Source organism: Drosophila navojoa, chromosome 5, assembly GCF_054131105.1.
Source record: "Drosophila navojoa isolate 15081-1374.11 chromosome 5, UAZ_NAV_1.0, whole genome shotgun sequence".
Taxonomy (NCBI): Eukaryota; Metazoa; Arthropoda; class Insecta; order Diptera; family Drosophilidae; genus Drosophila; species Drosophila navojoa.
Window position 1 is genome coordinate 24,996,757 of NC_142893.1, and position 13,995 is coordinate 25,010,751.

General features: G+C 42.0%; 1 protein-coding gene across 1 annotated transcript; it reads right to left on the reverse strand.

Moving 5' to 3' along the window:
- Nucleotides 1-1,065: 1,065 nt before the first annotated feature.
- Nucleotides 1,066-8,205, reverse strand: bin3 (bicoid-interacting protein 3). The gene is made up of 6 exons (XM_018105009.3): nucleotides 7,224-8,205; nucleotides 5,264-6,800; nucleotides 4,256-4,448; nucleotides 3,045-4,198; nucleotides 2,839-2,985; nucleotides 1,066-2,591 (listed from the first exon to the last, which is right to left on the reverse strand). Exons 1-6 carry the CDS (start codon nucleotides 8,048-8,050, stop codon nucleotides 1,791-1,793), a joined length of 4,659 nt encoding a protein of 1,552 aa, XP_017960498.1. The 5' UTR covers nucleotides 8,051-8,205; the 3' UTR covers nucleotides 1,066-1,790.
- Between the last annotated feature and the right edge of the window lie 5,790 nt (nucleotides 8,206-13,995).

Below are 13,995 nucleotides of genomic sequence, written 5' to 3' on the forward strand. Positions count from 1 at the left end.
TTTTATACTTTTTAACGAAAGTGAATTAGGATATTGGATTTGTACAAAGTTTTAAAGTTAGGTTACCGTTAGCTTGTTATACGAACTGTCCAAAAAATAAGGTGTCTACGCCCAGTTGGGGCGTGGTAAATCGAGAAAAACTGCATTTTCTTTAGTTTTAAAGCTTAACTTGGTTACTAAGTTGCTGATGAGATGTGAATGAGTATTCTGCATTCGGTAACGCCCGACTACGACGTTTTTGTGTTTCTACGTGTGATTGAAACTCTAGTAAATACAGTTTTACCCGACTTGTCACGCCCCTAATGGGCTTACATACATATTACTGACATAGCTTGTTGATCTCTCTGGTACATCGGAAAATGCATTTTCCTATTTGCCATGATTCTTTTCATATGGTTTCTTCCATTTTTTTCTAGCCCGCTATGTCAGCATTTCAGCCTACATTTATCCAGAATCCAACTTACTTCGGAGCTCAACATCTGGCAAGACTGGTGATACGACGTTCATATCTATTCCTAATAACAGTTATACATTCTGTTATGCAATACAATTACTGTGCGAAATGACCCATACTTACCTCTACGTAGGCCAATGCCTAGCTAAATGAAATAAGAATCACTGCTTTGATATAAATAAATAGTTTGATAAGTGATAAGAGTCACACTCGAAATAACACACACACACACACACACACACACACACACACACACACACACACACCTGATAAGAGCTTAAATCAAAATAATAATGTTCTCTTTACAGGGTGTCCCTTTTGGATTAACTTGAAACATTTTGGTAGATTTCTTCTTTATATAATATTTTATTTATTTTGTTGTTTTCTCTTGTTTTCGTTTTTAATAGCTTTATAAATTGATTCATTTTCCCAGAAAAAATAATGTATGAACGCTCTAATCTATCAACTACGTACATTAAGTTTTTACTTTCCATATAAATTGTTTAGGCATATATATCTATATATATATTTATGTTTATAATTATTTATAAATGTAGTAAATTGTATTTTGTATGCTTTTTGACATTTTTGAATTTCGAATGGGGTTTTAGTTTATTTTTTTTTTTTACAGCGATCCCTTGCAGCGTTTTCCAAATACGTTAATCAAAAATAGTTACATTTTTAACGGTTTATTATTCCAGTTAATTTTCGAAAATATATAAGTATATATGATTAATCTATAGCACATTAAATTTGCTTATAAAGCTACTGCGTATAGTGTTCTTCTGTCTGTATGTGTGGGTGTGGTATTGCTTAAATAACTCACATTGGGAATCTAAATTTAGATTGGAACTGCCAACAAGAAAAACAATTGATAATACAAATAAGAACCTTTGATTAGAAAGAAGCATATAGATTTTCTTTACGAATATTACGATAAATATTTATCCATGTTCATATTTATATATATATTTATATCTATGTATATGTATATGTATATGTACTGCCATTAAATTAATATATATAAATATATATGTATGTATATATATATATATATATATTATAGATTTGCAATTTGTATATTACAAAAAACCATAAGCGTCTCGTTTGCGTGATTACATTGATCTAAAACGATGCATGGCAATTGTTGATTTGATTTATCATTTATATAGAAATATATGTCCTTATACATTGGAAAAATCAAATGAACTACTGCAACACACCCCCTAACGTATTTCCAAATTTCATATCTTATGTATATATACTATTTTAATTATTATTATTTTTTTTTTTTTGACACAATGTGCTTCGTTCTCGCCCACCGTCCAGACACACTTTAGGCATCCGACAGATCACAGTAAGCGTTTCCTCCTCCCACTCCTCCACCTCCGCTGGTACCCGCAGCCAACGTCTTCTGCTCATCATCCATAAGTGCATCGGCAAACTCGACACTCGCCTCATGATGGTTCACCTGCGGCGAGGAGCTGCTCTCGCCACAATTTGTGGCATAGACATGCCGTCTGCTGCCTCCAGGCAGCTGATTAGAGTCATCCGTGTCTGCATCTCTTATGGAATTGAATGCATTACATGCATTCGCATTCGGTGAACAGGTGTCATCATTGGGTGGATAAACGTGACGATGATAGCTCCCTCCCCCGCTGCCTCCGCCACTTATGCTGCCATCTCCATCCAGCTCCGCATCCCGTACGCTGCCAAACACCGGCGTATGCGAAGAGCTCTTCCGCAACGAGGCAGGCGGCGACCAGACGGTCTGGTACAGAGGCGAGGCGAAGACGTACATGTGATTCAGATACTCCATGTCGTAGCTGGGCTGATACGAGTCCGTTTCTAGCGGGTTGTACGTGTGCTGATACATCGGCGTTTGCCGGCAGCTGGCCGAGCCAGAGGCGCTGCCCGCATACTGCGGCGTATCGTAGTTCTGCGAACGCGTCGAGCTGCTCAGCAAATGCAGCTGGGCGTGGCCTCCGTGACTCCCGCCCGCACTGCTGCCCCCACCACCCGCTCGATGGGCAGGCAGCGTGGCATAGATGCCGCGATATGCCTCATACGGTGTCTGCGGATAGTACGCATCGCTCCATCGCACATGATTCGGCGTGTAGTCGCCTTTGGCATACAACTGCAATGCAAATGCGGGAAATTTAGTTTGTAAACTTTCAGAAAGGCTTTCAAAATGAGAGCTAATATATTGAATAAGAATATTAATAATCATTATTTATAGTAGTTTACATGGAAAATTATATAGTAAAATACTATAAATTCATATGTTAGGCTAATAAACCTACATGGAACAGAGCTAAAAAAAAAGCCAGCTTTTAAGTGTTTCAATTGTTACACTTCTTCAAGTAGTAGATCATTTTCCTCACCTGTATGGGTCGACAAAAGCCCTTATTCATATGCCTTGGCACGCCCAGCGTATAGCTGTGGCTGAAGCCGACCTCCGGGCCTAGAAGATACTCGTGGAATTTGTTGGGGAAGAATTCGATCTTTTTGTAGTTGTTGTAGATTTCGGGCTGTAAGTTTAAATTAGACATTATTCACAATGCAGAATAGTGCATAATAAGAGGCATACCGTTAGGTTCTTCTTCTTTTTATAGCTGGCCCAGTTTTGCGCCTCGAGGATGAGCTTGCCGCCGGGCCGTAGTTGGTTGAAGATGCGCTTGAAGGCCAGTTTGAGGCCCGCGTCCCCAAAGTTAAGATGTATCCACTTGGTGACCGATAGGCACAATATGAGATCGTATTGCTGAGTATCATTCGACATGAGGGACTCGTCCTTCAGGACATAGTTCGTTTGGCGAAAGAAAACATTTTGTGGAAATTGGTTTTTGCAATTGAAACTGAGTGGAGATTTGCCCGTGGGCGGCAAGTGGGGCATGCCACCGTAGGTAAGTGGGAAGGAAATGGGAAAGAATTCGTGCGGCTTGACCAGCAATGCATCCAGTTTCTGTAGCTGCTCCAAATGATGATGATCGTGACTGTGATGATGGTGATGATGATGGTGGTGGTGGTGATGAAATTGTTGCAGGTGCTGCAGGGCCAGCTGCTGCTGCTGCTGCAGTTGTTTCTGGTACTGTTGCGCCTTTCGGCGCTTTTTGCCACGTCGCGTCTTTTTATGCCCATCCCCTGGCTCCGTCTCCGCCTTATCGGGCTGTGACTGCAACTGCAGCTGCTTAGTCTCTGGCGCCAGACGCTCCTCCTCGGGAATGCGCACAAATATCGATAAGTTCCGCCGCGCTCTGGCAATCAGTTCGCGATCGATGTCAATGCCCAAAATGCTCTTGGGCGCCAAATGTCGAGCCACTGTGATGGTCATGTGGCCCACATTGCAGCCAATGTCGAGAATGTCCTTGTTCTGGAACAGTTCCACATGCTGCTCGAACACCTGCAGTCGCACGTCCCGAAACTCGTTGAGGTGTCGGAAGTCCACATAGCGATCGAAGTTGCCGTAGCGGTATTTGAGTCCATCCGCCCGGAATTTGGGCGTCGCCGCAGGCAGTGGAGGGATCAAAGCAGGCTCTAGCATCAGGCCAGCCACAGGCTGCTCATCATTGGCCGCTGTCGCGTCCGCCGTTGCGGCTACTGCTGTAGATGTGGCTGTTGCGTCATCCGCCGAGGGCGTATCCGGCTCCCCGGCTGTGTGCGACGTGGCTGCGGAAATGGTGCTCAACGGACTGCCCAGGCCATGCTCCGACAGGTCGGGCGTATCGTCGCGTGGTATGTCCACAACTGAAAGAAAGGCAGGATTATAGTGTGTGTCACCAATTGGTCACTTGTTGCGTTTACCCTCGATGAGCGGCTTGTTTGACAGCTCCTCCACGGGACTCAGCTGCTCCGTTTCGCTAAAGGATGTCGAGCGCCGCGTGTTCGGCTTGCGTGCCCCACTTGGCTGCAGAAGACGTGGCGGCCGCTTCCACGCGCCCGGCTGTGGCACCACAGGACTCACGATTTTATCCAGGCCATCGTGTCGATGGAATTTCTATGCAAGCAAAATATTTTAATTAGTATAGAAATCATAACTATTTTTTAGAGTTCCTCATAATATTTGTAGTATCTATTCCATTTCCATTACCACTTATTTATATAAAAAGTGAACAACGGAAAAACAACTTGGGTACATTTTTAATCGCTTTTTGCAACCCTCAGAAAAGAGTACCGAAACAAAATTCTTTCTATGTCGCCCCTGACCCCTTAACCTCAATCTAAGCAACGCTTGAACAAACAGCCAAACGAAAACAACAAAACTGACAAATAAACATGCGCGCTCTTGTTGGCAGAACTCGACTAGGCGCTACCCTGCGCCCTATACAATCCAGTATATCGTAAGCTTCTTTTAATTGATATAAAAATAAAGCTCAGGTATTTGAAATAGGTTTTGCAATACAAAATTAGTGGTATTCCTTTATGATATTAAAAGACGCCTAATCGGCTCGCGAAATCGGCCGAAGTATCAAGTAATAAGTAAAAGCTACATTGCTTTACTTTATACGGGCGGATAGATCATTACTCATACTTATACTTTTCGTACATTTACTGCCTGTTACATATATTTTCACTAAACTTGTATACCCTGATTTCACATTTTCATTTGGCTCAGAGTATAAAAACAGCTAAAAGCAATCAAAACAAAGCAACCGATTGACTTGCTTCCACAACAACAACAGTTAGGCCCAAGCTTAAGCACACTCACATTCACTCACACACACTCACACATAGCAGCCATATTCACACAGCCATATTCACACACATTTTCCATTCCCATTCCCATCCATTTCAATTCCGTTTCGTACCCACCTTGCTCTTTTGCGAATTGTTGCTCTCGCTGATTTTTCGTTTCCTGCTGCCGCTGCCAAAGCCCGCAGCGCTGCCTGCGGCAAAGCTCAGCCCTGTGCCGCCAACACCGTAACATGCGCTGTCCAAATCCAGGCGCAAGTCTCGACTGGCCAGCGCACGTCGATCGGCCAGCGTGGACGCCACTGCGAGCGCCGCTGCCGACGTCGAAGCGTCTGCTGATGCTGCGCTAAGCTCCAAATCATCTGAGCTGCTTTTTATGCTGCTGCTGCTGATGTTGCTGCCGCCTCCAGTCGCTGTCAGCGTGTTGCTGTTGTCGCTGCTAGTCAGCTCGGAAACTGCGGCCATATGTTGCTGTTGCAGTTGTAATTGCAACTGCTGTTGCAGTTGCAGTTGATGTTGCAGTTGTTGCTGAGGCATAGCTTGTTGCAGTGGCGATGACGTTAGCACTGGTGCCGGTCGCATACGGTTGCATTCCATTTGTTCCTGTGGCGAGAGCGTTTGTGCTCCGGCTGCTAGAGCTGGCGTTGCCGTCTCCTCCATGGCAGTGGCCGCTGCCTGCGGAGAGCGAGAGCGCACATGCGCCTGCTGTGGTGCCAATTCCGACGTTTCAACTGACGCCGACGCTGCCGCCTCGCTCAGCAGAGTTGTGGCGCTCAGCGCAGCCACTGGTGACGTCGCAGCCGTCGTCGCTATGACTGCTGCTTCTGTTGCAGCAGCAATTGTCGCTGCTGATAATATTGTTGTTGGAGTTGATGCTGCTGTGACATTGACGGCTGCGTCGGCTATCTCTGTCGCTGCTGCTTCTGCTGCTGATGCTGTTGTCGTATTCGTTGCTGGCACATCTTCCAGTGAAATCGAAAGCGTCGCCGCCTCAGCGACGCCGTCGGCTACGATGACTGCGACGTCATCGCCGGCATACGATGTGTTATTAGAATCGAAACGCCGACGCTTTCGATTCTTGCGCTGCCTATGCTGACGGTGATGCGGTTGCTGCTGCTGCTGCAGCTTCAAGTGGCTGCCACGAGTCAGCATGCCGCCCCGCTTCATCGGTGACGTCAGCTGCTTCTCGTATTCCATCGAATCGACTGGGTCAAGAAGATGCAACGGATCATGTATATTCGGCGGTATAATCACCTCCACCTTCGGCGGTGTAGTTATCGGCGACTGACGCGGCGTCGTCGCCGGCGTATTGTTGCTAGACGAGGCATTCGACGTGTTCTCGTGCTGCAGCGAATTCAAGTTCAACGGATCCGAAATGTTGCCACCCAGCAGAAACTTTGTGGGCGGCACAATCACCTCCTTGCGCAAACGCTTCTCGGACAGAAAGAACTTCGAACGACCGCAGCAGTAGTGCACGGCGTTCGCTGCTGCAGCGCTGCCCGAGTTGATGCTGCTGTTGCCGCTCAGCGAGCTGGTGTCCTTGTTGCTTTGCGTGTCCTTGCCGGCTGCGCTGCCCACGCTGCCGTTGCAGCCAGTTACCAGGCAGCAAGTGTGATTCGCATTGTTGCCGGAGCACAAGACGTGATGATGATGACCTCTGTTTAATGGGAGAGAGACAAATATATATGCATATAATTAATACATATGTTTTACATTATATTGTGGATTACAATTTTCTTTTCTACTTTTGTTATTTTTGTAACTTCTTACGTCCACTACTATTTTCGTTGTCAACGTATTTCGGTAAAATTATGAAAAACTGATTAATTCTGTCGGAGCATGACTTTGCTAATGCTGCCCCTTTCGTTTGGATAATGTGTTGTGTTTCTATACTTCTACTACTTATATAAAATATACTTCGATCTTTTGCTTGCATATTTAACCTCCTAAAAGCCCTATATATGACGTCACATTACCTGAATTAACGTAACGTAACTGATTGCATTCTGTTACGTAACAGCGCTACGTACGCGAGTTAGCCAGCATTAGTTAACATTTGAATTATATTACGGTATGTTACCTGTGTGGCAGCATCTTTTTGTACTGCTGCTGCTGCCCCTTCAGCCCGTGACCGTGACCGTGCCCGCCCAGCTTGGCATCCATCGGTGCCATGGGCAGGCCGTTGCCCACAATCGCTGCCGCAGTCTGCGCCAGCCGCGTATTATGGTTGTGATGATGGTGATGAGCTGCGCTGCTGGCAGCGCCGCCAACGCTCACGGAGCCGGCCGCTGCGTTGTGATGTGCACCGGCTTGATGCGCTCCGCTATGGGCGTGGCTGCCAGCTATTTGATTTTTGATATTCTGTATGTTCTCCAGATCGGCCTTGTGGGCGGCCGCAGTGGCACCCGATGCTGGCAGCGAGCCGGCGCCGGCGCCGACCCCTGCCTGGGCAGCGACGCCGCTGCTGTTCGTCGAGTGATGGGCGGCATAAGGATGATGATGGTGCTGATGCTGCTGCTGAGCGCTAGCGCCGACGCAGGCGCTGGCATTGTATTTACCGCTAGTCTTATGCTGGCGTTTGCTCCAAGCCTTACTACCGCTGCCGCTGCCGCTGCTGTTGCTGTTGCTGCTACTACTTTTGTGCTTGGTGGATTGTTGTTGTTGTGCTGGCGCTCGAAACTGATGGTGCGTCGCCGTCGGCGTGGACGCTGATGTTGACGCTGCCACTGGCATCAACTGCTGCTTCGGTGACTTGACTTTGATTTCCGTTTGTTCATCTGTTGACTGTTGTTGCTGTTGTTGCTGCTGCTGCTGACGCCTAGGGCTTTGCTGTAGCCGCAACGTGGGCGTCATGCTCGATCTGGTTACGCGACACTCACTGGGACTGACGCTGCTTGATTTATCCATTACTCTTCTCTCTATACTCCGAAACTTTTAATTACTGTTTAGCACTTAGGATATTTCGTATTTAGAATTGTTTTACTTTGTACACACAAAAATATACTCTGCATCACATCATCACATGCTGCTTACATATTAAATTCTTTTTAATTTATCATTTTTTTAATTTTATAATTCTTTATATTTTTTTATATTATGTAAATTATTATATTATATTTGTTAGGTTGTTTTATTTTGTGTTAAAAAACTCACTGCATAGGAATATGCATATAAATATACTTTTTTCAAAGAATGTTTTTCACTTGAGTTTTAAACAAATTCTGCTCAGCCCGCAACCTTTCCGGGATCTGAGATGATAGCACCGCGTCCGGCATTAATACGGACATCCTTAAACACGGCGGTAAATACGTATTTTAACATTTTATTGCATTCGCCTTTTTCCTCTGTAAAAGTTTAAATTTTTTTTTTTTTTTTTCTTTTGCTCTTAACACTCTTTTTAGCTGTGAACTATGAACTGTGTTCTATATTTGTATTTTTCAGTTCCTGTTGGAAAATTTTTGCTTCCGTTGCCCGCTTTCACTTCCGCTTCCTATTGTATATTAATCTGCAAGAAAATTAAATGAGAATGGGTAGAAATTAATTGCAAATTTTATTACCGATAGTAATTAAAGGGCAAAGCTCTCGAAAAATTCATACACACACAAAAACGCATTAACCGAAAACTTGATGGGAAAGTGCAAAGTTCTAAGGCAAATGTACCGCAACTCTATGTCTACACCCTGTTTGTAGCACCCCACCACACTCCGGCTCGGTGTTACTGCTGCTTTTCGCCTCAGACACACTTCAGCAATATTTTGCATTCATTATTTGCATAGTCAGCCACCAACGTTGAGCCAGCGAACCAGCCAGCCAGCGAGCGAGCGGAGCAACGACACAAACGAGTTTTTCCCTGCACCCAGCATCCATCCCCATCTCTATGCCCAGCCCCCATGTTCAGCTACCAGAGATATCAACCCAAAACCTAAAACCACTGTTGAGACCCAAGCGTCTTAGTTGAGCGAAGTGGTACATATACTTCTTATACGTAAGTTATAAGTGTTCTCTTGGAACTATCATTCCATTGTTTCTATTGTAAGTTTGAGTATCTTTTATATGTGTACAAATCGACACAAATATTCTATTTTGTAATCTATATCTACTATATGTAAGAAATTTATTTACATGTTCTCTTGATTCTGACTCCAATTTTCTATTGTAAGTATATATATATATATATATATATATATATATATATATATATATATATATATCCATCCCCATCTCTATGCCCAGCCCCCATGTTCAGCTACCAGAGATATCAACCCAAAACCTAAAACCACTGTTGAGACCCAAGCGTCTTAGTTGAGCGAAGTGGTACATATACTTCTTATACGTAAGTTATAAGTGTTCTCTTGGAACTATCATTCCATTGTTTCTATTGTAAGTTTGAGTATCTTTTATATGTGTACAAATCGACACAAATATTCTATTTTGTAATCTATATCTACTATATGTAAGAAATTTATTTACATGTTCTCTTGATTCTGACTCCAATTTTCTATTGTAAGTATATATATATATATATATATATATATATATATATATATATATATATCGTTATATAACGTTATCTTACTCTTAAATTTGTTCATAAATTAGTCTCTCTCTGTCTCTCTCTCTCTCTCTTGCTTATTAAAGGCCAAATAAAACTCACGCGCCCATCACTTGGGACTGCATTAATATTTACACGGCAAATTGTGGCTGGTTGGCTGGCTGGCTGGCTGGCTGGAAGCACTCTTTTACCTATCCATTCGAGGCGGTTTTGTGGATTGCAACCAAGCAAAAGCTGAAGCGCAAGCGGAGGCAACCGAGCGGAGAGGCACAACCAACAATTCCAAGACCAAAGCATCCACAACAACGCACACATCCTCACTCCACTCACTAAAAGCGCCACGAAAAACCTAACTGCAAATTCCAAACAGTCGAAAACAGATTCTCGCACACAAATGCTAAAAAGGAAGAGCGTAGCTCAAATAGTGACATAGGGAGAGTGAGAGAGAGAAATAGAAACCGATTTTCTACAAAGTGTCGAATGAATACATTCTTGAATAGTGAAAAGTGAGCGTGACATATGTACGTACCACCTACAGCTACGCATAACTATGTGAATCTCCAGTCTATTTAGGGCGCTCGCAACTTCAAGTATCTCAATCTGGCTGGCATTGAGCTCAATGGCTGGCAGGCTGAAAGCCACCAAAGAGATCTAACAATCATTTTATGCATTCTATATGAAAAGTTGTGAAGTTTGCTTGAGCAACATTTCAAAACGCATAACGAGAACAGAAAGGTGATTATAATCTACAAATGTTGCAAGCTAAACAGTAGTTGACGTACTCAAAAGAGTTCTCTCTCTAAGAGGATAAGTTGTGTGCAAGTTAAGTGACCATGGGGGACATAAGGACAAACTAAAATTAACATGGTTTAATATCCATGCATTCGGCATAGATAATATTGCAGACAGTCAGAAAGCTATTTTACTATTTATCTAGGTAAATTTCAGTAAAAACAAATTAATTTCATGTTATGTCGAAGGGAAAGGAAAATACGTTACGAAGTATATGAATATAATATACATATATTTCATAAAGCTTAAAAAACAATTGAACTCTTCGAATGACTAGGCAAGAGAAAAGAATTTTCAAAAACAAATTTAAGTAAACAAAGGGAAATAGAGGAATAATTATTATTATTGTATAAATACAAGTTACCAAGAATAGTTGTTTACCAACTAAACTTACAGGGCAGAGCTGCGAAAAATAAAATACGATATATATATATATATATATATATATATATATATATATATATATATATATACATTTTTTTTACAAACAAAAAGCCGGAGACGTGAGGGTCATAGGGCTTGGAACGACTTCGCCATATAATTGGATTGAAGCAGCAAAATATTTACTTAATTTGCAAATAAAATGGCCTTACAAGAGGCGTAATAAAACATTTGAATATATAATATGAAAGTTGCATGAAACGTAAAATACTGCTCCAGTTGGGAGTGCTCGACTAGACGATACCCTGACTCTTTCACAGAGCTGCTATTACAATCTAATTATGGACGGATAGACAGACTAAAGTGGACTTTATCGAGTCAATCCGTTGTCCAGATATATTCTCGAATTACACTAGGACCAGATGTCTATGGAACGCCAAAGTAGGAATCAAGCCAAGCCGCATGTAGGATTAATATAAATACAGTTAAGGGCGCATAAAGCTTTTAACCTCAATATAATGAACCCAACGAAAGCTACTTGCTCTCGGCTACTTTGTCACCCCTGCCTCGTGTCTCCAGTGCCCTCTCCTAGTCTCTTGCCTAAAGCTCTATGAAAAGCTCTTCAAAAATCAGACCTAGATTTTCAGCCCACAAAAAATAAAGGCAATTTTTTATTTGCATATTGCGAGGCGCGCGCGCGTAATTGAGAATAGAGATAGAGAGAGAGAAAGAAAGAAAGACAGAGAGAGAGAGAGAGAGAGAGAGAGAGAGAGAGAGAGAGAGAGAGATGGCTGTACGGAGTCGACAGGACGAGCGACGCGTGCCACACAAGCTATATTTTAATTAAAATTTAAATATGCGGCACGTTACGTTGTCGTGCCAAGAGGTTGCCGTGGGCATCAACTTCCCACTAAACAAACCAGACAAATATGGGGCACAACGAAAAAAACAATTGTTTAAATAGAGACAAAGAGAGAGAGAGAGAGAGAGAGAGAGAGAGAGAGGAGACTGAAAAGTAAGGAAAGAATGCGTGCGTCTTCGCCGTTTCCGTTCTAGATTTTCAGCAAACTTTCTTTTCATTTTTTGTTCGCTTTGAGTGGCCAACGGATGTTGTCAATTTGGTTAATTTTGTAAACATTTTTTAATGACAGCGCCCCACTTCACCTCTTCTGTTCGTCCTGTGCAAGCAGTGAAAGTTGTTTTTTAGTTGGCCCAACTGTAATTTGCATGTAAATCAAATTAGTTCATTTGTCGCAGGACCTGTCACTGCCTTCACTTCCAGCTGCTGCCACAAGTGGCAGTTCGCTAAGCACTGCTCAAAAGTCCCAGATGATGATGATGATGATGAAGATGGGGCTGCGGTTTGTGGCTAGCGCTGCGCTCTTTTAGTCTCAAATTACAATTGTTTATCAAAGCGAATGCACTTTAAGCTACTCTGTATTCTCTATTCATCTATCTGAGATGTGAATCTGTCAAACTCTCAGTTAATACAAATAAATGATAATAAATTATTAGTAAAACTGTTTAGTCCAAGAGCCATAGCTTGCAAATATCTGTTATCCGTTTCGGATTGTCTGTAAATAAGTGTCTTTCACTCTTAGTGAGAGCTTTAAGTAAGCATCTGCTGAAATACTGTTAAGTGACTGTTACATTAATCTGGCTATGTTACTGTTCATGTTACATCTGTTAACAATTATATGGCTGAGCGATTACATTCAGTACGGAAAATAATCTGAATCTAATTTAGAATCAGTAACAATCATTACCTTGAGGATGAACAGCACACAAATCAAATATCCAATTAAAAATAATTATTTTGAGCCCTATAATAACTGGTGATTTATATTGATGCAAGTCATACCCTATGATATATTAGGTGTACGGGGTATTATTATGTATGCATGTGACATATATGCATGGCGCAGGTGCTTTAAATGTGAAATTGAGTCCTTTGGGACTGCAATATATTTAATGCTATATAAAAAGACAAATATGGGCACGTGGCAGTTGGAGAGAGATAGCGACTGTGGCGGGAAATATGTCGCAGATAAACAAATAGCGACACATTTGTTTGTTTACCAGACACTCACACACACCAACACACCTGCCTAAAGTCCTTGGACATGGGGCTAAGGGAATGTCCTGGCAAAGCAGCTTCTCGCATTGCATATGTAATGTGCGTCATTATTAAGCACAGCTTAACACCTAACGAACGGTGGAGAACACTAGAGAGCAGAGTAGGAAATACGAAAGTGGAAGTGGGGCTGGGAATGTGGTTGTGCGGATGCGGGTTTGGGGTGGTGTGAGCCGTGTGTTATTTAATGCCCGAGCCTTATGGGACTTGCCCGAGATGATGACAATGCGCACACCAGGACAATGAACAGAGCTACTTCAGCCTGTCGCTAGAGGGTGCCCACATCTGTGGCTCATTTAGCATACCTTTGAAATATGAATGAGTACAAAAATATATATAGTTATATATATCGCTATTATAGCACCGTTTATAAATACAATAACCTGTGTTAAATGGAAGCCCCGTGAGCACTTGTGAAAGTCGTCTAGAGACTCCCACGAAAGAGTATCTTTCAGTTCACGAAAGATTCATTCTTCTCTGATTTATATAGGTATGATGTTTGGGAATCATAACTTGCTTACATATAACATATATGTGTATATGTTTCTCTACATCAAAACTTATTTTTCAGAAGAGTTATACCTTCCTATTCAACTTTTCGTGAAACTGTCATTATATACATATACTATTCACCTGGATTTCCATATAATAGTTAGTAAAAAGTTAAATTCGTTTTCTTTTATTACTTTTACTAATGTTTTTGTGTTCGCCTTTTAACACAATTTGAATTTATTTATTCTCGCATTATCCTATATTTCATATATCATATATATATCTCATATATATATATCATCTTATATTATTTATTTTATTTATTTATTATTTAATTTGTAATATCTCATAACATTTATATCACCTCGCATACCTTATATATCATTTAATTTGTTATATTCCATATTATAATTAATATTCTTTAGTTAGTTTCTTCTACAAAAGTTTGTCTATTCAGTTTACTGAAGACACTTTAATATGCTTACATATTTTCATGGTATC